At 36.8% G+C, this 25,858-nt stretch overlaps 1 protein-coding gene across 31 annotated transcripts in view; it reads left to right on the forward strand.

The window, feature by feature from the left end:
- NRXN1 (neurexin 1) overlaps positions 1-25,858 on the forward strand; it is a 1,077,010-nt gene that overhangs the window by 1,002,152 nt on the left and 49,000 nt on the right. The window contains exon 1 of one of the 31 annotated variants that reach the window (XM_073213381.1): positions 20,843-21,042. The exons of 29 other annotated variants lie outside the window; for them this stretch is intronic. In XM_073213381.1, the coding sequence (XP_073069482.1) occupies positions 21,010-21,042 (33 nt within the window). In that variant the 5' untranslated portion in view covers positions 20,843-21,009. Of the gene's footprint in view, positions 1-20,842; positions 21,043-25,858 lie in introns of those variants that run through there. One more of the 31 variants, XM_073213377.1, reaches the window with a different exon arrangement.

A 25,858-nucleotide genomic window follows, 5' to 3' on the forward strand; every position in this document is an offset into this window, starting at 1 on the left:
AATGAGCAACTCCTGAGTGACCAGAAAGTAAGTATAAGAACTTCATTGTGTAGCTCTCTATAGCACATCTGCCAGAGCTCCAGAGTGTCTCACTTGCCAGTTTTATGCTCAGATTTCTGAGCTGATTTCCAGTCATTTTCACAGAGAACAGTCTCTAGTGTCAGGAAAGGCAGACGCTTACCCCCCTTACTGTAGGTTTTACTACATTGATATCATATGATTGGGATAAACACCTCCAGACTCTGTGGAATATAATCCAGGCTTATTTTCTTCATCTTCTCTATTATTTAGAAATAAATTGGCATAGAGTGACTTCATGTTGACTGCTTCAAATTATGTTGACTGTCTTGTCTTGTGTCCTGCCTTTTCCTTCTGAGCGCCTATTATTGACTCTATTTAGAATTCCATAGAGGTAAACACTGATTTAATTAAAGGTGTGGGGAAAGTAGCAGACTGGTATGCCAGACTAAATTAGTAAAATAGGTACAGCATCTTATTAACCCAAAATCTAGTATGATTTCTGCTTTCACTGATACTATTACTTAGATATTTCAATCATCTGTAGTTAGACGATTTCCATTTCATTACACAGATGCTTAATGGAAATTGGGATTTTGTTTTATTCTTTCCCAACTAGATGATAAATACTGTCTGCCCTTGGAAAGAAGCACAGTGTAGATTCAAATGAGCTGTCAAATTGATTTTTGTGTTTGTCCTGCTTTAGCCTTGACCGGTTCTATAGTTTGCACTTGTAGTGGGGATTTTCTGTGCATTTCGGTTCCTCAGATCAGTCTAGAAGCAGTTTATCACTACAAAGAGACTTTACAGCCCAAGTGCAGGAAATCTCTGAATTAACAATTATTTGGGAGAAGATCACAATAACTTACCATGATGTGGGGGCACTCAGAGGCCCTCTATCGAAATCTGTCCTTTGCTTAATAATTAAAAGCCCCAAAGTCTTCTTTAATGACTTCATTCCATTACATATAGAGTTTGATATCTGTTAAAACATTCAAACCCCTCATTAGGGTGGGGGTGGGAAACAGCACTTTAAGCTATAGTCATTCATTTACATTTTATGTAAGTTAATTCCAAACTCTACTCAGGAAAGGTTTGGGAAGTTACATAATATGAAGATGGTAGATATTCAGAGCTGTGCCTGTGTGTGCATGTTCTGTTAGGTATGTACGTGGGGGAAGGAAACTAGGAAGGGATTCATATATATAACAGAGGCAGGAACTCTGAAAACTTTCTTGACAGTTTACTAGAACTTGACATGGTATGTTTGATTTTAATATTGCTCGACTTCCTGATTACTTATCTAACAAATTCATGCAATAAAGAATCTGAAATTATATGGAGAAGACCTTATAATTCTTAATTCTTCAATCTCTACATTTATTCAAAGAACATAATTTTAAGGAGAATATATATGTGAGATTTGGTTCATTTTCTGGTTCAGTACTTGATATATCTAAATAACAGCAATTTATAAAGATATAAATTCCATAAAAGAGGCATAAATTAAGTTCTATGCTAGTGTAGAGAAGAAAGAGATGGTTTATGTGGTGGAATCACGGGGATGGACATACTGATAAGGAAAGTCATTTTGGAGATAGCAAATTTAAAGTCTATATTTAAGTTTTTAGAACTTGTTTATAGGAGAGTAGTCTTGAATACCTCCCTCAGAACTTGGTTACCTTTAGTATAGACACAGTTCTTTAAAAATGTGATTGTCTAATGTCTTGCTACTCAAAGTGAGTTCCAAAGAACAACAGCATGGAAATTATGTAGCAGCTGGTTAGAAACACAGATTTTTAGTTCTCTTTCCAAAACTACCGGGTCTGAACCTGCATTTTAACAAGACCCCAGTGTGAACTGTAGCACATTAAAGTTTGAGAAGCATTAGGCTAATTCCCCAGTGCAAGGTAATTTCCCTTGGCATATTGGGAGTATCTTACTTGATCTCTGTTAAGAATTAATAGGAGCAGGTAAGCTAACTTCAATGAGAGTAGTAGGAAAAGGCAATCAATGTACATAATGCCAGTAAGAAAAGCTGCAGAAAATTAATGAACAGCCTACTCAAAATGTTAAAAAAAAAAAAAAGCAGCCATGCTGCTTCTTGTATAGGCAAGAATCTCAATATACTGCACCAGTCTCTGAGGTGTTCCCTGGGTCACAGCACCATAGAATAATTAGCATTCATAATAATGAAACCCATGTCATTATAAAAAAGGTTAAATTACATTCAGTGTCCTTTGATTAAGAAGGCAGGGAACTGAATAATGTTTCAGAATGATTTTCGGCAAAATTTGGTCCATTTTACTTTTTGATTTTTTCTTAAAGAGGTATGCTTCAATTTACATGTGCTTTGGGTATCAAAAAAGTGGATGTTCCAAAAATAAAGTTTTGGAGAAAGTTTGGTATTTCCTTCCAGAAAAAGACATCCAAGCACATATTATGGAAAATGACATATTTTGGAAAGAATCCATTGCACATATGTTACAATTTTAAAAATGTTATGCGTATGTAAGAATTACATGTGGTGGAGTTCTTCCTCCTTATTACATGACTTTGGGGGTCACTAATGATGTAAGATTTGGTTAAACTTGGGAGGCATCATTTTTTTTATTATGTATACACTCTTATGAAGGTTTCACAAGAAAAACAATGTTATTACATTCACCCTTATTATTGAGTACCCCCTGACACCCCATTGCATTCACTGCCAGGAGCTATTATTTATAGAACATTACAGGGATGTAGTTCTGTGGAGATGTGTTGCGCCCTGGTTTGGGAAGGGATATACATTCATATCTTCAGAATTTAGGGAGCGAAAGCTTTTATTCTGCCCTGCTTTTGCTTATTTGGTTGACCTGGGTGATTTGCTCTTTGGGACAGAAGAGTAGAGACTGCAGTGTCCTATTTTGCCTGAAATGTCTGCATGACGGCTGAACTTCATGGCGTTCCTGTGTGTGTGGGGCGGGGGGTCCTCCTGGTCTGCTGAGCAGGCTATCTTTTTGTGGAAGCAACTCAGCAGCATCTTATAAAATCCCTGGAGTGGTAGTAATCTGGGCCAGCCTAGGACTTGAAGTAGGCACAGGTTGTTTGTGCTGTCCGTGTTTTAAGCCTCCTTTGCCGGTCGTCCCGCCCCATGTGAAGCCCTCTCCGCGGCCCCATCCAACGGCTTCCTAGGGCGCCCGGCACCATGTCCACAGGCTCTTCCAAGTCCACAGAGAGGAGCTCCGGGAACAAACGGTAAGAGAGGAATAGGTGTGGACACTGTGGGGAGACTGAAACATTATATACTGTGTGAAAAGAGTAAGTTAGGGCAATTCCCTCTAATTATATAGTACTTTCGGGGAGTACACAACTTTATATCAAAAGGAGATAGATAATAAGCTTCTCACAGGCAAAGACTATGTTAGGTACAAGATGAATAAAGAGCTCTACATTGCATGAGTAGGTACTCAGAAATATTTGTGTAGTTGAAGGATTAATGTCCTCTTAAAGGTATTTCAGAAACCAAGGAACTTATGAGTGAGGCACTTTACAAAGTCTTTTTCTCTATCCATGAATTCATCTGTATTAGTTTGTCTTAAACTCTGCTTATGGATAATCGCAAGCTAATTAAAATGATGACATTTCAGCTAATAATACATACTATAAAATCACTTCTTCCAACAACCTGTGTCAAAATATCCTGATTAAATAATTCCCTTCTCATGAATACATACCACTCAAGTTTTTCCAGTGGTCAATAGCCACACTTCAATGAGTCTATATTCTATGAACTATAATAATAAATTTTAGTAATTGCTTCTGAGAGTTATACACCTTTATTTCTAAGTAAAAGGCATGAATTTCCATTTCTAACTGTCTACCCACTATATTGACCCACTGACATTTCAAATGTACTGTGTTCACAAAAGTATTGAGCAGCTTCCTCTCAAATCTTTTTCTCTTTGTGAGTTTTCTATATTTTGTTAATAACACTTTTATCCTCTTTATAACTCAGAGAAGACAGGCAGATAAATATATTTTTAAAATATAACATAAGTGCTGTAATAAAAAAATTAGTAAAAGTTGTGGAACCACCAAGAAGGGTTGGACAAACCATTACCAATGCTATAACGTAGTATTCAAAGTGTCCCGCTCTGTATTAGTTTCCCATTGCTGCCATAACAAATTGCCACAAACACAGTAGCTTAAAACAACACAAATTTCTTACCTTATAGTTTTAGAAGTTACAAGTCTCAAGTAGGTTGACAAGGCTCCATTCCTTCTGGAGACACAGCAGATCTATTAACCTTGCCTTTTACAGTATCTAGAAGCTGCCTGCTTTCCTTGAGTTGTTGTAGCCACGGGTCCCTTCCTTATAGGACTCTGACCTTAGCTTCCTTTATTACATCTCCTTTGCTTCTGACTCCCTCTTTCACTTATAATGACCCTTGGGATTACACTGAGCCTACACAGATAATCCAGGATTATCTTCCCAACTCAGGATTCTTAATTTCATCATATCTACAAAGTCTGTTTTGCCACATAAGGTAACATAGTTACAGGTTCCCGGGATTAGGATGTGGACATCTTTAGGTGGCCATTATTTAGTGTATAAATCCCCAATCTATCTTTTCAGCTACTCCCTTCCCCTCCATTCAGGTGTACTGAACAATGTTTTGGTCTACCATGCTTTCTTTTTTCACATCTGTGCTCATGCTGTCCCCTTCAAGGACAATATCCTTCTATCTTCTGCACATGTCCCAAGATTTCCCATTTTCTGATGCAAAATCAGTTATATCTGCTTCTCAAATTCCTCCCTGATCCTTCCTTGTAGGAAGTAATCTCACCCTACACTGAAATTCCATAATACTTATCTCTACTTTTCTTGACTCTTTTACGCAAACAATTTGAGTACAAGATTAAAAACAGTATGTCTCCTCCCCCTCTATACAATGAAGTCCTCAAGGGCATATTCTCCATCTTATTTACAGTTGCACATTGTGCTTACACCTGCAATGCTCCCAGCTTCCTGCACAGACCATTGCTCACTGTGTGTGCAGTAAATATTTTTTGAAAGGATTAATGAATTTCTAGAAGTCACCCTGTCATAAGAGTCATAGCACCCAAGGGACATGTGCTCAAGCTCTTAATTTTTTTCTTTTTTTTTACTAGCCTGCATGGTGCCATACATAGTAGAAATACAGTTTGTTTTCTTTCCTTTCCTTTCATTCAACTACATTGATTGCTGAAAATAATATGAAAAGTACTAGGCTAATTTACCACCTTTTTACATACGATTACATTTAAGATTTTATTTTCTCTCAGAAGAAAATTTAGGATGCAGAAAAGGGGAAATAAAATTCCAACACTCCTATAATTACAAATGACAGTGTTATTAAATGGAGAAATTGAATTTTTAAAAAGTCAAAGGAAGGTTTTATTAAGCATTCATTTCACTTAGTTATTCCTGCATACCTAATGGGCAGAAATTACAAGTTACCTTTCTCTCATTTTCTCCTCTACTGAGATCTTAAAAATGAGTTTCATGTCTTGACTTTAACAGATTTGACAGATGTTACCACCCTCTCCAATCACTCTAAGAAATGTGTATCCTTAGCTATAAGAAATCCAAAGGTGCAAAGGAGACGAGTGAGCGATCATTTTCTCTCTTCCCCAGGTGTTTTCTTGTTACATGGCAGCATTTCACTCATTCTTTTGAGCTGGGTGAAATTATGAGAACTACCCAGAAATATGTCGATATTTCATTCTCCTGTAGCACTGGATGTGAAGTACTGGTGTGACAGAATCCTGTTTTTACACTTCAGTGATTTTTCCATGCTGCTATGAGCAGAGTGAAAGAAAACTGCTAACCTATTTATTAACTTCTAGAAATTTGCTGTCACCTTTTGCCTTACACAAAGTCAAGCACTGTGTGGTTTGCCCGTATCATCACATAGTTATTTTGAATGGGAGTGAATGAGCCTGACTGGCTGAGGGAGTCATTTTAGTGGCTGTGAGGTTACCTCTGGGCCTTAGGATGATGGGCCAGCTTTGCTTCCTTGAAGTAGTTCCCTTAGCTCTGGTGATTTTGCATGGCTTGAGGTACTCATAAGTCATGACCATGTGTTCTCTGAGGTACTGTGTCTTTCTCAACTCTCACCAGTGTAGTTTAAATAAACTCTAACCACCAAGAGTCTAAGTGGGTTGAATGCAGTAAATAATTTTGGACAATCTGGTGTTGTTCTAGGTGGCATGTTATCTACAGATTGAAGCTACTCCCAAATTAAGCCTCTTAAACTCTATTTTTGTCTCTTTATTGGTCATACTGCTTCAAGCATATCAACAAAGGAAGAAAGAAAGAAAGAAACCTCCTGCTTATACTCCACATTGATTCTGCCTGCATACAATATTTTGAACTGCTGTGCCTCACAGTAAGAGGCAGGCTGACGGGGCCCAGCTCCTCTGCTGGAGTCATCTGCACACTGGAAAGAAAGTCTGGGCTCCAGCCATGAGCCTCCATAGGTGTTAATGGGAGTACCCCCATACTGTGCTCCATTACTGCTTCCTGAGGGACTCCTCTTATGAGCGAAAAGGAAGGAGCCCCAGATTCCGAAGAAGTACTTTTAGTTCCCATTCTGAATTACCCAGCAGCTGTATTGTCCCTGAGGATAGTTCTGAGTACAGTGCAGGAAATTAGATAATGCTATCTGACGGGCATGTGAGTTTCAAAGGTTGACATGAGACAGCAAATATCAGAGCCAATTTATCCAAGGCCTCTTCAAGATAAGTAAATGTACTGTTCATGTGAATTAAGGAAGTGAGGTTAGACACTATATCCGAGGTGTTTGAGGACAAAATTCAGAATCTGTGATAAAGTGATTACCTACTTTCTGTTTATTTTTTAATTTTTTTCTCCAAACCTTTGTTTTACATGTATTTACTAAGTAGGTAGGAGACATTTACTTAGTACTTATTTATGATGATACTACCTTGATTGAGATGTTCTGTCTAGACCTGGGTTGTTTTGCCTGTTGCCACGCCTGAGTTACCTACAAATCAATAGTGAGGAATTAGGAAACGAACCTCCACTGTTAGCTAATAAATGTGGACAGTTTTGAAGCTTGCTGCTTGTACCGGTGTTCACCACAACATAGATTCTTTCATTCCACCTCTAGTGCCCTCTGTGAATCAGAAACTCAGAGTGACATGATGAATAACATTATCATTGACATTAAGAACACAATAAATAAGTAAAATCATCCTCCCAAAGCAGTCCCCTCTGCACATCTCCAATACTGCCACCCTAAGGCAGCCTCTGTCACCTCTTGCCTAGACTGCAAAACCTCCAGACTTCCATCTCAGCTTCTTATCTGCTCTGTAACCTGTAACATACTTTCCATTGGCCACACAGGAACACTTTTAAATCATGTACATAAAATCATGTCATTTTTTTCTGCTCTTCAGACCGCCGATAATTTCCCATTACACCTAAAGTCTCAGTCCCCTGCCTCTCCCTTTGGCTCTTTCCCCAGCCTTCTCTTTCTCACTGGCCTTTCTTGGACCACACTGCTTTCCTTTTGTCCTTTAAATGCTTCAAACTCTTTCCAGTCTTAGGGCTTTGGCATAGTTGTTCTCTGGAACATGAACACTGTACACTCTTCTCACAAGGAAGACATGTGTTAGCTTCTTCTGATTGCTCCAGTCCAAGGGCCTTTCCACACATGCCCAATGAAAAGGGACCTCCCTTTTACCTTGTTCTGCCACTCTTTGGTATTTTTGTTGTTGCTCATTTATTTGGTTGGTCAGATGATAGATGAACAGTCCCTGATATCTGGGAACTGGTCTAAAATACATGGTAAGGCGTCAGTGTCGTTAGAAGCTGGCCTGGAGCTAACAGATAGAATGGTAGTTAGTTACCTGTTGCAGAGAATCTCACAGGATAACAACATGACACAGGAACACTCTGAGACCATGATCAATGGAAGGAAAGCACATCCGTATCATTATTTTATTTAAAAAATGATAAAATCCAGGTCACTGTGAAACCCACAAACTGTGAAACCATCTCTTGGTTAAAATGAGTGACTGTTACTACTGATCCAGGAATCATGGCTTTATCCTCAGTCTAGTCTGCTTTTGCCTTAGGTAAGATTTACTGAAATGCCTAAGCAGTCATTGAATTGCCTCCAATACTTGACAGCATCAAATCTAAAACAAAGCCCTGCTTGGTTAAACCCTTCTCAAGTCAACAAATGCTAAACCCAAACAATTTAATAAGTCTTTTCTAACACCCTCTTATTAAGACACTTTGTAGTTCTCCATGGTGTGCATTCTTCCTTGCCACAGCAATTAATAATCCCAACATGTTCAACTGAAGGTGTGTTCCTAGTGGTCTCTGGCTGGAGGCATTGACAGTGGTTTGTTGATTGGCTATTGGTTTTCTGGCTTTTTCTAACTAGAAGACAAACTCCATTATAGCAGGGGCTTGTTGTCTTATTCACTACTGTGTCCACAGAGTCTTAGTAGACCCAAATAGACCCAACCCTTATCTGTTGAATGACTTGTTTGATCACTTTCATATGGATTTAATAGGCCTTATAGTAGTGATTTTTAAATATAGATTCTTGGACCATAGACAGTCAAGGTTGCACTTGATGGATTGCAACCTGAACCAGAAATTTAAGTCCTTTATTTGCTCTTTATAGGCAAATGGCACACGGCCATTGAAGTTGGATTTTCACAGTACAATTAAAAGCTACCTGCCAGCTTAATAAAAATTAAACAATCTTAGTATCATAAATTAAAATAGCATAAAATTACAGTTGCTCAAAATTCAAACTGAATAATCTAGAGTCTCGTTGCTATATTCTACTGGGTGGTGTTTCAGATCTCCAACTGTACATGCATATGAACAGGTAGTAGGAATTCCTACCTGACTTCTGTTGGGTATAATTTTCAGTTGATGATAGTTTTGCTTTTTACATAAATTTGTTATAATTCTACTTTCAGCATTTGCAATTTAGTTTATTTGGGTTTGTTGGTTAACTCTATTGCAATGATACATAATTGAATCAACTAACATTTTCTAATTATCAGAATTTCAAACATTTATGTTTTACAGTTCAGATATTAATCATCCATTAATCTTCCCCATCCCTTGCTTCCCAAATTTCACTTGTACAGTGAAATTCCAATATATTAAAAGTATTCATAGGTAGGACAGGAAGGCTCTGGGGTTCTTTTTTACCTAAGTGGGTCAAAAGCAAAATTAGTATAGGATGAAATACCTAACAGAACTCTGTTTACTGAGCTACTAAGCCTTGGGGCCTTGTGCTTTTTGAGTTTAGTGATGTAGACCTCCTCTGAAAGCAGAGAACAGAGAGTCTATCTACTGTCTATGACTTATGACAAAGGAAAAGTCAACTCAGTTGGGTGACCCCTCTTTTTTCTCAGCCTAGCAGCTATTTTGTTTATCTACCAGATTTTAGCAGGAAAGAACCTTTTTTAGGTATATGCTATTTTTATGATAGAATAGTCAAAGCAGTTATCTGATTACCAAGGCAATGGCAGGCACTAAGTTTCTCCTCTGTGGGATTCCCCAGATTTGGAGATAATAGAACCATTTTGAAAGAGTCAAAGAAATTATTTATTATGTAATAAAGCCTTTAATTTAGGAGGCTTGTTTCATTCTTTAATATATATTTTGCTACCAATCCCACTCTGCAGAGATTCAGCAGGGACAAATGTGTAACTGTTTCATTTCTGAGTTACTATGTGGGTGGCTCTCCAAGGATATGATTTTGAAGTAGAACAAATAAAAGTAATAATGATATTTACTGTTTTTATTTTTCTTTACATTTATAGAGGCATACAACTCTAGCTTTTAATTAATTCAAACTGACATTTCTTCCCATGTTATTAGCTCTCAAGTGTTTTGTAATTGTGAAGCTATAACAAAATGCAGAAATGAATGAGACTTTGACATATTGCCTACCCAATGTGTCAGGGCAGTTTTCACAGGCCAAAAATGTAATACTAATTCCCAAGAATTCTAGCTTCTATTTCTCTTCCAAAACTCACAGGTGCTCTAAGAAAACAACTTTCTTTCTTCTGAAGTGAATTCGAATACAATTAGCTTCTCCTTCTATTTAAACAGAATGTTGACATAATGGGCTCAAAATCTGACAAACTGTTCAAATGCCACTACAGGACACATTTTGCTACAGAACGTATTGTAAGGTCATTAAAAGGACCATAAGACATCATAAGTTTCAATCAATCAGTGGATCAATTCATCACATATTATGTGTGATTACATACTCCACTGTGGTTCCATGCAGGCCTACCATATGCTGCAAATGATACCAAAGATTTGGAGGCATGATCTTCTCTACCAGGAAGCTTTCAAATAGGGAAACAAGAACAGCACATGGATTTAAACTAGAAACCAAAATTAATAATGAATGTAGTCTATAAATCTTGTTATATATTTAGAGCAGAATATTCTCAAAATATGGTTCAAGGAACTGTGGGGCAGGAAATGGGGGAATCTGCAAGACTTCTCTAATAAGGTTAAAACTACTTTTGTAATATTACTGGGTTTTTAGTTGCCTTTTTCCTTTTTTTTTTCATGAGGTGCAGTGGAATTTTTCAGAGACTAAATAATGTGATTTTGCAACAGAATGAGTGCTGAAACAGATATTCACACACAATGTCTTCTAGTAAGCCAGATAAAGAATTTGCAAAAATATAAAACAATGCTATGTCTTCCAAAATTTGTTTTTAAAATACAATTTTTAAAAAATGTATGTTATACATGTTTATATGTGATGGACTTATTTTAAACTAAGTTAATATTTAACATTTTTTTCACTTTTAATTTCTGATAAATATCCAGAGATATATTGTATATAAACAGAAGATCTCTGGAGTCTTCAATAATTTCTAAGAGTGAAAGGGGTCCCTGAGACTAAAAACATTAAGAATTGCTATTTTGGTTACTTATGATACTCACACATGCCCTGTGTCTTCTGGGGTTCTAGGCAATTTATCACTCCTTTTAAATTCAAGTAACATATCATTAAGTAAATATCTTTTCAAACTGTCCAAAGTTTATGATGCTAGATCTTTTTATTCTTTCATGGTAATGATCTGTAGAACATAATGTATTTTCTTCATCAAGTGACTGGATTTTTTATTTTTCTACACATTAAGCACATTTCCTTGGGTCATGGCCATGGGTGATTCTGTATCATGGTTTGTTACATACTGATATGTCCCAATCAGATGGTAAGTATGTTTTAAGTAATGTATTAATAATGTTTAACTTCCAAAGTGAGTGAATTTTTTTTTAATAAGCAGAGTAGATTCAAGATTGTCTATGATAACATAACTCTAACTCCCTTGCATTCCATTGTCTTGTTAAGTGAAAGAGAAAGAATGAGATTGTCTCCAGCGTGCTGGAAATGTGACTAGGAATGTGTCATGCTTGTGAACTCCATTTGTCATGCCTGTCAGAATAGAAATGAAGTTGATAATATCTAAGGCAATTAAGGCAGCATTTATGAAAGTGGCTAAACTCGACACACACTAATGACTTCACTGTTTCTGATTGATCAAACTGGAGTTCACCTACCAATGACTGAAGTAAAGCCTAACATTTTCCAAAGAGGACATTGCAAATAAAATGTAGCATCTTTCTCAAGCTTCTCATGAATCTATACATAATCTGAAAAATTCTAAGAATGGTATTTACCCTGCCAAAGCCTTTGGCCTTCATTAAATATAGAACATTAATTGCTTCCATCATGAGTGTGCCATATCAAAAATAAATTATGTAGAAACACAGAATTGATATAGCCCTAGCAGCAGCTTCTTGATGTAACAGTTAATGATGATTGCTACTATATATTGACCATTGAATATATGCCAGTTTCTCTGCTGTTATGTATTCTCATTTATGCTTTATGGAAAATTTCAAAAGGTACATATTGTCAGTATTCTCATTTTATGGGTGAAGACTCTGGGACTTAGAGAGGTTGAGCTAATTAGTTGATATAAGCTCCATGCTTAGGTCATGAAGCCAGGTACATCTGATTTCACTGTCCATTCTCTTACCACTGAGTTACTCTCTCCCCTGTGATCACACATTACTTATTTGATTGGCAAAGGTAATTCAATCCCTTTATTTCACAGACAAGTACACCCTAACATAGGTAGACTAAATTAAAAGTCACAAAATAAGAAATAAAATCCATATCCCCTCACTTTGTTCCCTGGGTGGCCATCTGGAACTCAATATAAGGTATGAGCCCAGAAGTCATCCTTTGTCCTTGAACTTCCAGAATGTTTGCTATGTATTGTAAATTTCTGTGGCATGTATAATGCACTGTGTTAGTGTGTATGTGTGTGTATTTTTTCAGAAGGACTCTGTCATTTTTTTTTAATTCCCCACAGTTCTTTGAATCAGTCCATGATATGTATTAGTTGATTAACTGAATGAGTGAGTGAATGGACCACTGTGCTGCTTTCCTGGGTGTAAGTTCTAGAAACCACCAGAAGCTACCATGTAGGAGAGAAAACAGTCCTTGTCCATCTGCCACTAATGTCAGTAAGAGTCCTCTGATATTATTTTTCATATTGAATTATCATAATCATTCTTTTAAAAAAAATGCTTCTGTTGCAGCAGTTTTGGTTAGTTTTTTTGTTTGATTGTTTTTTAATCACTGGTCTAGTTTATACTGTTTAAAAGCTAATTTTCTCATTTTGGTTACAATTCAGCAGGGTCTAATGATTTTATTAGAATGTAGTCTAGAGTATGACTCAAAATATGTGGTACTGGCTCTTGTTTTTCCACTTGCTAGCCATGTTTCTGTGCTTTAGGTTCTTTATCTTTCAATTTTTAATTATGGTATACTTGCTTTGTATTTCTTACTGGGTTTTGGTAATGATAAAATGAGTAAGCACATGTTGAAATGTGTCAAAATTCATAAAGTAATAGATAAGAATACTTACTGATTCTATGTCATTAAATAATTCATTATCAGTGACTATTTTTAAATTTGTATTCTTTCTTCAGTGGGGCCATATACATACTATAGTCTCCACAGGTGGTGTCTAATCCTGTTCCCTAGTCCCAACATTTTATTCATAAAAGGTGCTTCTTTTTGAACTAGAAAGAAAAATATTCTGACTTTGATGTACCCAGAAGTAATTATCCAAAGGTCTTAGAGAGTTGATTTACAGCATGTCGCAGAATTGTGCCAACAAGCCAAAAGCAGACCAGTAAAAATATAAAAATGCAGACCTACAAAATATAGATATATAAAAAGTATACAAATATTTTAAAACAGACATACAAAAAATATAAATACTTCTAGGACTAGGTGGCCTGTAATAGAGTTGGTGAAAGAAGACATTTTTTACCCAGAGATGCAGCAAGAGGCTTGGGCTTGTGAGTCATATTAACTCATTCATTCATTCATTCCTAGTTTACTTAACTAGCATTTATTGAATGTCTAATTTATGCCAGGCCCTCTGCTAAAGGCTGAGTTTCCAGAGATGAAATGGACAAAGGTCTAACCCTGGAGTCACTAATTCTAGGAAGAAGAAAAGGAAGTATTCAAACTACAACAAACCCAAAACTAATAAGTACAAAAAATGGTATTATTACAAAATACTGTGGGAATACAATGGAAATAATGACTAGCTCTGTTGAGGGGCTTTGGGAAGCCTGCAAGAAAGAGTAGCACTTGAGCCTGGTACAAAACAATGTGTAGGAGTTTACCAGATTTTTTTTTTTTAATGGGAAAAGGGCATCTCCAGATAGAAAAGACAACATGTTCACACCAGTGAAGATGTGACAGAAGGTAGCATGCTGGACACAATGTGAAAGTTAGAACAAGTCTTCTGAAAACTACTTTGGCAGATTGTTTCAAGATCTATAAAAACGTGTCTTTAGACCAGTAATCTCACTTATGGGAATTTATGAAAAAAATTCAAAGGAAACAAAATGTTATTTACAATAGCAAAAATACAAAATAGAGAGGGATCCATTATCCAAAAAAAAAAAAAAAGAAAATGCAAAGTAGTTATGTGGAATATACCAATTTGATTATTCTAGTGTTATTAGAATTATAATAATGATATCAAGTCAAGATGGAAAATGTATATAACATCTTATTAAATAATGAAACAATAAAACTGTGTCTTTATTATTACAGACATTTAATATTATGTGTGTATACAGATAAGAAAGGGAAGAGAATGTGAAAATAAAATCAAAACAACACAGCATTAAGAGCAACAAAAAGCTTTGTGAAGGTGGGGAGATTGATTTAACTTTTTTTATACAATTATTTTGTTTTGGTCATATTATTTATTATCTTGAAAAATGTTTATTGACCATTTCATAAGTACTAGATGCATTTCTAGGTCCTCCAGTTGAAAAGGTAAAGGAGCTTGACATTTATATAATAAATTGAATTTTTTTAAAGTACCTAATACCTCCATGCCTTTGCTAAAATAATTAATTCTACCTCTTTCAAGACCTAAGTTGAAGACAGTCTGTTCCAGGAAATCTTTTCAGAATCTATCCATCCCACAATTCCTTATTTCTTCCTAAATTTTCCAACTTCCATCCCACAAAGTGAAAGGCATTGTGCTCCCCCAAAATTCAACCGAGCTGAATTGGACAGTGCAGCTTGTCCACGGCTGGTGTCACAGCAAGTGAGTGGGTGGAGGCAGCGGGGGGACATGCCCAGATCGCATTTCCCAAAACAAGGTCCAGACAACCTGCTTCATAGTCACCCAGAGTACATATTAAGCATGAAGTTTTCCACCCTTATCCCTAGCAATTATAACTAAGTAGATCAGAGTGGGTTCAGTAAATTTGCATTTTTAACAAACACTTTAAATTTAGGAAATCATCGCTATCAAATAGTGAGTCTGCCTGGAACAAGTGTGTGTGCCTGCTGGCGTTTTCTCTTGAACATTATACTTCCATGAGTGATGAGCTGAGAACTTCTGCTCACTGATTTTCTTGTAACGTTATATTCAGTCCCAAATGAATTTTGTTTCTAGCTTAGTTTTCACAATTTTGTTAATGGCAGACATTCACTCCTGTATGTACGTGTGCTTGTGTGTGTGCACAAAGGACTGTAGAGTCATGTGTGACCTTCTGTGTAGGTATCTTTTCTAAATCATTCCAGTTGCTTAAAATATCATCATGTGATCCATTATACAGGGGTGAGGGAGGCAGGGAGGAAGAAGACTCACATTCGATAATGTCCAAGCTGTATTCACCAAAAAGTAGAAGTTTCTCACAGAGTCTGTTCATGTACCTAAACTACCTAAAAGGTTTTCCTTTTGATCTTTTCTTTCTTTCCTCTCTCCCTCCCCACCTTCAAACAGACTTGACCATGGACTATGGCTTTTTTACTTAATGTTTTTTATCAATCAATCAGCCACCAAAAATATTTGGTCACTAATGCCTGTTTGGTAAAAAGTACTGTCCTACTCAATATCCTGAAAGAATTGGTTCCTTGTTAAGCTTGTCCCTCAAGTCTTGGGTTTGGATCAAAGTAAACAGTTAGTCATCCTTCTGTCAAAATAAACATATGCCAAAAAGCCACAAAAATGTTTTAAATGAGTGAAGGACTGGTGGTAAGAAACTTCAGATCAGTCTGGAAGGAAAGCGTTGTTACCCTATGATCCTACTGGCCAGCCTAGAAGTCCCGAGGAGGAAAGCAGCGACCAGAGGGTTTCCACATGGTGTACTCCCCATCTTCATGAGTCATTGGTGAACATGCATCGGACTGGGGATTTCTTTCTGGCTGTATTTATTGTCTTAAACAACTGGGGAAGCTTTGATGTGATTTCAGTGGGTTCTGATCTCATAAAGGAAAGCTTATCCATCTCTAGAGGCCTAGAGGGCCAATATAAGAAAACTGCTCTCAATTCCAGTGATTCTTAGGCTGTGTGAAGGAACCCTGCCTGAGTATCTGCACGCTTGTGGTTTGATGTCAGTGAGGTAGGGACAATGCAGCCAAGTGCTATATTAACCTGGAGCTATAAAAGTGTAGTATTATTCTTCTAAATGCTTCTATTTGTATGTTTGTTATATGCACATTAATCTTTCTGATTTAAAAAATATTTTAAATTAAAATATTATTTACATTGTGAAATCTAATTTGGAAAACTCTTAATTGGATGGCTTGAAAACTCCTCTTTTTCTTTTCTGCTTCTGCTGTGGTGCTGCTCTGTTACAATTTCTCTCATTGTAAGCATTATTCCTAACACTTTTTAATTTTATTCCTTAAAAAAAAAAGAACCTTCCCATTTTCATTCGTTAGAAATCCTGTTGACATGGCTTTTGCTGAAAAAAATTCTGAATTTCAGACTCCAAGATGTTCCTATGTTTCTTCAATTATGAAGATAGAGTGCTTATTAACAGCTTAGACTTTTATATCTGTGTAAGTCAGAGACAGAACCAGTCTCCAGGGAAAAGCCTAAAAATCTGGATATTTAACTTGTTCCCTCTTGGTTTTTATGCATATTAAACTTTGAGAACAACTATTCTACAGCACGAGGGGTAGTCCTGATTGAGAAGGAACATCTGATACATAGTCAGGAGACTTCCAGTTGTTTGCTTCATCTAATATAGATGTTATTTAATCCCTCTGGGTCTCAATTTCTTTTATTTTTAGTATTAATATAATAAATTTTAGGGTACATTGTTTTTGAAAAGATTATATGAGACAGTGGATTTTTAGTATGTGTTTCTACTTTTTAAAAAGCAAATGTACCTAGAAAAATAATCAGTGTGAACAAAATCCAAAGGAGTAGAGTGGCAGGGAAAAACCCCCGTAAGATTTAGAATATGTGAAATTTCACTGTTACACTTTAATTCACTTTCCACTTCCAAAGTGTTCTTGCAAATGTTAAATTAGTAGTTAGCAGGGGCTTAGTGGTACTCCACGGCCTCAAGCTATGGCTGCCACTATGTGAGATAGAACAAAAACAACAAAAATTAAAAACTAAGATAATCTACTGTGACTTTCCACTATTTCTATTTTTCCCTCCAAAAATGAAAATGGTCCAGAATATATTCCTTATTCTGTGTTCTCTCACAGCTAGAGCTGACTTCCTGACACATCTTTTAAAAGTTACACATGCAGCCGGCTTCCCATTCATGGTGACTCTGGTGCAAATACAGACAAGAGAATTTGCATTAAAAAAAATCTTCAGCAGTCACTCATATTCTTCTAAAGGAGGAGACTCAAAGCTTCTCCTTTTGCATTTCATATCCTATGAATGCTCGCTGGAGGACCACAGTCTCCTTCCGGGATAGCAAAAGCTTTCATTGCCTGAATCCAGCATCAGTGGGAGAAGGAGGCGGCTTTGGAGCCTTTGCTGTCTTTACTTCTCAACTTTTCCCCTTCCTCTGAGTCTTACTCTGGTTGACAGTGATGGTGATTTCTGAAAATATCTTGAGACTTGCCAAAGTCATGTTCGCCCATAGACTGGACTGAGAAAGACTCTCACTCTCACTTAATTTAAGCCAAATTAATCTCTCTGCATCAAAATCCTGCATCTGTCAAATGAGTGACTTGGATTATGCAAGCTGGATTATGTGAGCTGTAAAACTCTTGGAACTGTAAAAATCTATCTAGTTTTAAGGGAAGTGAGACATGCAATGTTCTCCCACACCAAAGAGTATGTGATGCTATGTATGGATCTGTGGCTTTTCTCTCTCTCTGACGCCCTTTCCTGCAATATTTCCCTGCCAAAACGAGCATTAGTTTGGCTTGAGGCTGCTCCACTGTCCTAATGCTCCAGGTGGCTGTGTCCCACTGAGCCTGCTGCACTGACCCTGAATACCACAGGCTTGGCAAAGTACGGAAATTGGTGTGACAGCGGTGACAGAGGGAAAGTGCCTGACGCTGGCCCTGAGAACTCTGTTCCCAGAAACCTGATCTGTGGAAAGAAAGATTGGGAGGGGACCTGCAGACAAGAACTGCGCACCTCGTGTCTAGTGGGACACGATATCACTCGGCCAGCACTGCCAGCCGAGGGGGGATGGTCCAGAATAGGCCTTGTTCACCTGCTTGTTCACAATTCCACCTTTGTGGCCTCAAGGCAGTCTAAGACTATAAGTAGCCTGAGAAGTACAGTTTGAAGCTGACAGGAGCCCCTCCCTGTCACATAGTCTCTCAAATAGCCCACCTGTCTTCCCTGTAATACTACCTTTTCAGGCCACCTCTTTAGAAATCCAAATAGGAGGAGGAATAAGGACTTCAAGTCTTTTTATATTGCTAATTTCATTCAGATTAATATATCAGGCCCTTTGCTTTACATTTTAAAAACCTGTGGAGAACTGATCCCTTGACCTGTCAACAGCTTTGGAGCAAACTGAGCCTGTGTCCTTTCTAACACACAGGCTCCCAGGTCACCCCGCTTTAAGGTTTCCTCATGCCTCCTCGTCCTCATCTGCTGTTTCTCCCTCTTCTCCAGACCTTCTTAACTTTGGAGTGACCCAGGGCCCCGTTGGTGGTCCTCTCCTTCATCTAAACTTACTTCCTTGCCACTTTACAATATATACTTTCCAGTACAGAATATTCTATTTTTAGCCTCTTTATAAATAAGGCAGAAAAGGCTAATATTTAGAGCATGATTTCTCAATCTCAGTGCTATTGACGCTTAGAGCCAGGTAAGTCTTGGCTGTAGGCTCCATCCTCTCATTGGAGGAGGCTTTGCAGCATCCTTGGCCTCTACCCATTAAATACTAGTAGCCCCTCCCCAGCTGTGACAATTAGACAATTATGACCTTTTCCTAAACATTGCCAGTTGCGCCCTTGGGGGCAAAATCACCCCATAAGACACTGATTTATGCTAATTTTATATAAAGCAAAGAAACCAAAAAAATCCTTTAATGTTGCATGTTATAAGCCTTTAACTTAATTTGGCCAGCTCAATTCTCTTTTAAAAGTCTCGATCCCTTAAAGTTATAAGAATCTGAACAACAACAAAAGAGTCAACAATAGAATCTCTAAGCCAAGTTCTGATTTTTGGATAAAAGAAGGCTGTGCGGGGTAAGAAACACGAGACAATGGATTTTGTCTTTAGCTCTACACCGTTTCATTATTGGTAAAAACATGCACATTATCTTGCCTTTAAAGCAGCAATAAATGATATCCTAAATTAACACTCAAGTTCAGCTCTGCCACTTCCTGCCAACTGCATCCTGCTGAGGAAATGAAGGCTTGGAGGGGTTAATTCGCCCAAGTTTGGTAATTAGCCAAATCATCTACTTCTCAGTTCTTCACGTTCCTACCTTTAAGAATCTGAGACAATTTAGGTGAATTGTCACTATAAATTGTAAAGCTCTTAACACAGTAAGTGTGTGCTGTTATCTGCACTCAGAGATGAAAGAACTAAGAGTTAATGTCGTTTACAGAGGTCTTCAACCAAGATTTCCAGAACCCGTGTCTGGCAGCTTGCTTCTTACTTAGCCTACTCTATTTGCATGTAAAAAAGCAGGCCACCCTTTCCTGTCTCCCCACCTTTCCCCACAGAGCTTTTGTTCAAAACATCCACCACTCATGTTCTTCTAAACCTAAATGAAAACAGATGCCATCATTTTAATTAATTTTCAATTAGGAACAATAGAGATCTGATTTTAAAAAAGGTACAAAAAGTTACCCTGTAAAACTATGCTTCAGTCCCACCTTTGAACACCACTCCCCTCTTCAGATTTAACCACTATGAACTGAATTTTAGGACTTTACAGAAACTTCCTCTCTATATTAGTGTGTATGAATATGTGGTGTAGTATCTCTAAAAGCTGCCTTTGAATTTTTTTTACATCTCCATGATATTATCATTTAAAACACACCACAGTGTCATCACTTATAAGCTTCCCTTATCACAATCATCTCAGTTACCTTGAAGAACTGTGTTAACATGCCTGTTATTACAGAATGATCAATGGAAGCAGATGTATTGGGAGATCTATTTCCATATGGCATTCCAGATGCAGAGCCTCTGCTTATCAAAGAATTGTTTTATGTTTCAGAGGAAAGGCAAAAAATAAGTTCATATTTCCATCACTAGATAGCACATTTGTTCTTCAGGCTTTGGGAAACAGGACATACAGCTTTTGGTGCTTGTTTTTATTTTTAATGTTCAATAAAATAGCTTTTTTATTGGGACTTACATTGTCTTTAAAGAGGAACAGTTGTAATTGGTAAAAGAGCACAAAAATGTACTTTTTAATGTTGCATAATTACGTTTACAAAATCATCCCATCAAAATACTCATTATAAACGTGCCCCCCCCCATGTCATTCACTAACTTGAAAATAAAATTATAATTGCAGTTACAAAGCTTTGAGGCAATTCTGTTAGGGTTGTATGCTAATTTCACAGTTTAAGGCTTCTAATTTCATATTAGGTGAAAACATGATAATCCTCTGAAGGAACACACAAAAGAGTTTAAGGTTTGGGATGTTAAAAGTCTCCCTGCTCCTCAGCAATCACATTGGATTAAAAAGGAATATTGAGAAAATTTCCTGTGCATTTAAAGTGAGTCTTTATTTGGGTCAGGGGTTTAAAGGGATGGCCCTTCCCCTATGCAGTCACAGCTGGGGAGCAAATTCAACAGCAGCGACTGCCTAGACTTTTGATCCGGGCGCGGGCTGGGCTGTGTACCAACAGCCTCGTCAACTGCAGGCGGAACTGCAGCATCCATTCCTGCAGTAGCAGGTCGGCCATTGGCTCTTCAGTGACACGTGACTGATAGAGCCTTTTCTGTGTCTTTTTTCGCCCATCTGTGTGCAGGGCACTGATAGGCCAGGCTGATGCGCAGGCAATTTATCATCTTGATCTCCCACTGAGTCAGGGAGCTCTCCTGTCACCAGTATTGATTTCAGAGGATGGACTAAATTTCCTAGGATTTCCATTAAGAATTAAGAAAAAAGCTCTAAGCACGCAGGGTAGCCAGACAGACATGGATATGAGATGGCACTGTGAAAACTCGCAGGTAGCTTCTTCTATCACAGCCGGTGCTTAGCACAGCTTAGAACTGCAGCATGCAGGGTTTAAGATACAAGAAACCTAAGAACAATAATAATGAAAATAAGTATAAACTGGGATAAACTAATTTTAAGATTTATATGAAAATATTTCTTCTTGGAGATTGCATGTCAAATTTATGCACGCTCTATATGAAAGATTGTTTAAATTTCTAAATGTCCTTAAACCCTGAGCATGGTTGCTTCTAATTTTGTTTGCTGCTTTTTCTGAGCTTCAGACTTTTTTAGCATGCTTGTGGCAAAACAACCAGAAACTGTGGTGTGTGTGTGTGTGTGTGTGTGTGTGTGTGTGTGTGTGTGTGTATGCATATATGTATTAAGTTGGTTCAAGTACACGCATGAATAAAAGCTGCTTTCAATACTTGCCAGACTGCAGACTGCTTTATTATTGTTAATGACTTGGTGATAATTTTACCTAAATATGCTTAGATTCTGACCATGCATGCTTTTGCGGCAGAATGTTTTGTTGAGAATTCGTAAAGGTGGAATGTCTTAATTAAATAAATGTATGTTTGGTACAACAGAAAATGTATTAGTGATCAATGATTAAACCTGATTAACTAATGGAAACATTTCATGATGGTAAGGTTTAAGTAACATTTATTTACACTAAGTATAATCTGCTTTCTGGAAAAAAAGTGCATGTCTGGAATTAATGAAAGTGTCTATATTTTTGAAATATAAATTTTGATTATTTCAAATAGAGTGTTATTACAATTTTTAAAAATGCATCTGAGGTGAAAGATTTAAAAATATTATTTCAGCCTAGGGGAGGATTCTAAAACTGCTTTATGTATATGCAAGAGATCGTGTGCGTATTCATGTGTCTGTGAATTCTTTAGAGAATTGTTTGATACTCTTTTAGCTAGTTCTTATTATCATGAAGAAGGAAAAAGCCTTGGCATTCAAATATTTCCTAGGCCCATGGGAATTAGAGCCAGCATAAGCAAGAGTATGGCCAGATGGGATTGGCATGCCTGACAGTGAGTGGAGACAATAGGTGGGGGTGGAGCAGATGGAGGACAGAAGGCATTGCAAATCTGAAAAGGGGAGAGGGGAGGAGCAGAGACTGCTTATTAGTGAAAGAAGCCTGGCCTCTCTTTTGGAGGGAACTTCTGATTGCATCTTCCTTTGATTATGAGACAGAATGTCCTGTTGTTTGTGAACTATTTTGCATTAAGTTAGGTAGCCCCTGCTTCATAGACTAGGGAAGAAATCCCACAAATAGAAGTTGCCTTACTTGATAAGAAATGGTACTCTGCTTGTTGTCAATTATAACCTCTTTTTCTTTGCCATGCTCAGGAAAAACAGGAGCAAATTTTGAATTAAGCTATTATTTGAGTTGGTAGTGTCTAAATATAAATATGGCAGTATCTACTAAACTTATTTACCAGACCTTAGATGATTCAAGCATCTATGGGGTTTATTGACCTTTTCCTGAAGTAAGCTTTCGATTCTGAAAATATTAAGAGTCCATGATGACTAATCTACTCTTATTTTACTTCTGGCTTGTAAGTAGATGTACATTTCTAGAATAACTTTGAATGTTTTGCGTATTTGTTGATTTTATCATGAAATCTGGGGACTTGACTAATGCTCATTTCAAATTCTGAAATGACATTACTCTCTCAGCGTCCTACATGTAGCCTTCTGTCACCCATGCACACAGAAAACTTGGCACAGCCTTTGCCCAGAAAGGGCGTAAGACTATAAAGAAAATCAGTTTACTTCTGAATTCTGTGATTTTCATGATTCTTCCAAAATTCTAAGGTGAACCCAGTCATAATTTCCAGTCCTAAGTATGTTGAGTTTGACCAAAATCATGCTGCCAAAATGTACCAGTAAAGCAAATTTTAAAAATTTAAATATATATCTTTTGGTCCATGGGTCACCCACAGTTCATTTAATCATTTGGTTGGTGGATCTTGTGTATGGAAAGAATTTCCAATCTCCAAAGGAATTTTTGCCATGTTACATATCTCCTTTGACTTACCTTTTGAACTTTGGCTTGGCAAAGAATTAAAACCTAAGGTAAGACAATGAAAACATTTACCTTTCATACCTTGAGTCATTCAATATAATTTAGTCAGGTCATTGATACTAATTTCCCCATAATTGAAGAATTAAGCCATTTTCTTATACTTTCTGTAGTCCTTTTCCTCCATTCCCTATTCTTAGAAACTTCTTAATGAAAGAGTCCACTAAACAGCAAAATGCTCACTTGACAAATGCCCTCTAACATTTTTAGAAAGAAATAGAGCCTGCAGGCTTAACTTTGGACAGATCCGTGTATTTTGGAAGGTTGACCAGTGTGCATTAAGCAAGATGACCCAGTGATAAAGAATAAATATTTTCATTGATTTTGCACAATCAAGGTTGCTTAAGGGCCACATTCTCCTCATGGGCAAGTGCAATGAAACTAGAAGGGCTCCGAAGTGGTATTAAATGTCTGGTCAAAATAGCATTTGGGCTCAACTACCAAGCAAATTTCTCACCAAGACATTAACCAGGGAAATGCTTACATATTTGCATAGTAATGAGTGATATAGCATTGCACATTAAGGATGTTTTGGGTAGTTATCATGAGATTTTACTATCTCTGTACCTTCCATACGCTTTTCTAATTTATAAAATGTGTTCATCCCACAGCATCTGGATGCATTTATAAATTACAAGTGCAATCAATTAACTGTATGATGGATGCAGTAGGCAGAATGCTCATTGATGGAAAAAGCCCTCTTAGCTTATGCATTGTAGTTTTCAAGTGAAAAAAAGCACTTAGCCAAGGACTTTAAAACTTTGTATACACTAAGTTGAAATTTTTCAAGAACTAAGCTTATACTCTCCTCATTTGGAAAATAACTCGTTTGAAACAAAAGTTTTACCCTGTCAAAATTAGTGCTATTAATCACTAGCAAAATTCATAGTTGAACAGTGTTAGTGGATGTTTAATTATACTCAGCCCAAGTGCTAGCTTTTAACATTCAGTCTTCTCTTTCATTTCCCATTTCCTCTACTTCCAGTCTTTATTCCTCTGATGCTTTACCTGTCATTTATGAACTCAAATACCATGCACTCCAAACTGGTACTACTAAACATCAGCAATAAGCTATGTATAAATTCAGGAGAATATAAAGACACTAAGTTCTTTTTTATACATTTTGGGGTATATTTAGGCTTTGAATTCTTTGATTTCTACTCAAGTTATATTGACCCCGAAAGATTGATTTTACTTTCTGCTCTTATTTATGTTTACTTGACAGTCGATACTTCAGTCTCCTGAAGGCTGCTTTCTCTCATCACTCGGGCACAGAGAATGGAGCCAAGCATAACATTATCAAATAGATAGGCAATTTCCAGTATACACAGTACTGGGGAGAGTCACAGTTATAAACCCGTGGATATCTCTAGTGTCCCAGAGCAAATCAAGGCAATATGAGTCCAAACTGAATAATAACCATGAAAAAGCACAAGTGCATGAGATAGTTTTCTATTTTTGTGTCATAAATTATGTGTGATTACACCTTTCCATTTGCCCCTCAAATTTTCACCTTCATTTGTATTCATTTGATTAAGCATTAGTAACTATCTCAGCACTGTTTCCCAGAACTCTATTGTACATTTTTGTTTTAATTGTTGTGGTATATATATATTTTTTGATACTGCAGATTAAGCCACAATTTAATTATTTTCTTGATTACTAAATGGCTCAAATACCATTCTATTTTCCCACAACTATCATGTAATTAACCTTTTATTATAAAGTTTCCATTAAGTATTGCTTAGTTTAAAAGACAAAAACTACATACAATGGTGGGAAAGATTTGAATATTATTTTCGGAGACCAAAAGAAAACAGACCAAATGAAAAATATATTTATAAAGTATATAAAAATGTAGATTACATATATATGTACTCGGTATATATAATAAAGCATGTATTATAGATATAAAACTAAGATATTACCTTTATGAGTTAAAGACATGATTTTATTATCAGATCAAAAATGTTACATAGAATTTTGATTTTTTTTTTTAAAGCTCCTTGTTTTGGAGTTGTATAGGTTGCGTAGTTGCCTCAGACATTCGCTTTTCAATTACCCATGGGTGAACTATCTATATATTGGATTACCTTATAAAACTAGATGCGCTTTCTAGACTACTTACCCTCCCATGGGCTTCAAAATCAGTTTCAACTTCATACCGTAGACGTAATTCTTCTCTCAAATCCCACAGCTAAGTTTGGGTGGACCACCTATCCATTAGGTTTGTAGTAGGACTATGATATTTTAGGAGTTGAATGTAGTGTGTATATGAATATGTGTGTCTTTGTAAAACACTACTAGATATTTAGTTGCTAAATAATAGATTTAAAGGATACAGATAACATAACTAGAAATTTCTGGGGCAACAGATACTTGGGTCTGCCAACAGTTTTCTTAGACTTCAAAAAGTGTGTCATCTCTTTCCAGAATGTTGACAATTATAATATACATGCAGTTATATATACTAAGCACCTATTTCGGTGATTTTTTAATGCATTTGATAGTTAAGTTCTGTTGAAATATCTACTGATTGAATGATCTATACCAGAACCCTGCTAGATGTCATGGATGACTCAAAGGGAAATAACATACTTGCTGCCTTAAAAATCCAGTTGAAGAGTCAGGACAAATACACATAAAACTAGAGGAGTATTTGAAGGCTGAACTACTTAATGTGTAGTATCAATTAATGAACATATATCTGCTGAACATTTGCTATA

This window comes from Manis javanica, chromosome 1 (assembly GCF_040802235.1).
Source record: "Manis javanica isolate MJ-LG chromosome 1, MJ_LKY, whole genome shotgun sequence".
Taxonomy (NCBI): Eukaryota; Metazoa; Chordata; class Mammalia; order Pholidota; family Manidae; genus Manis; species Manis javanica.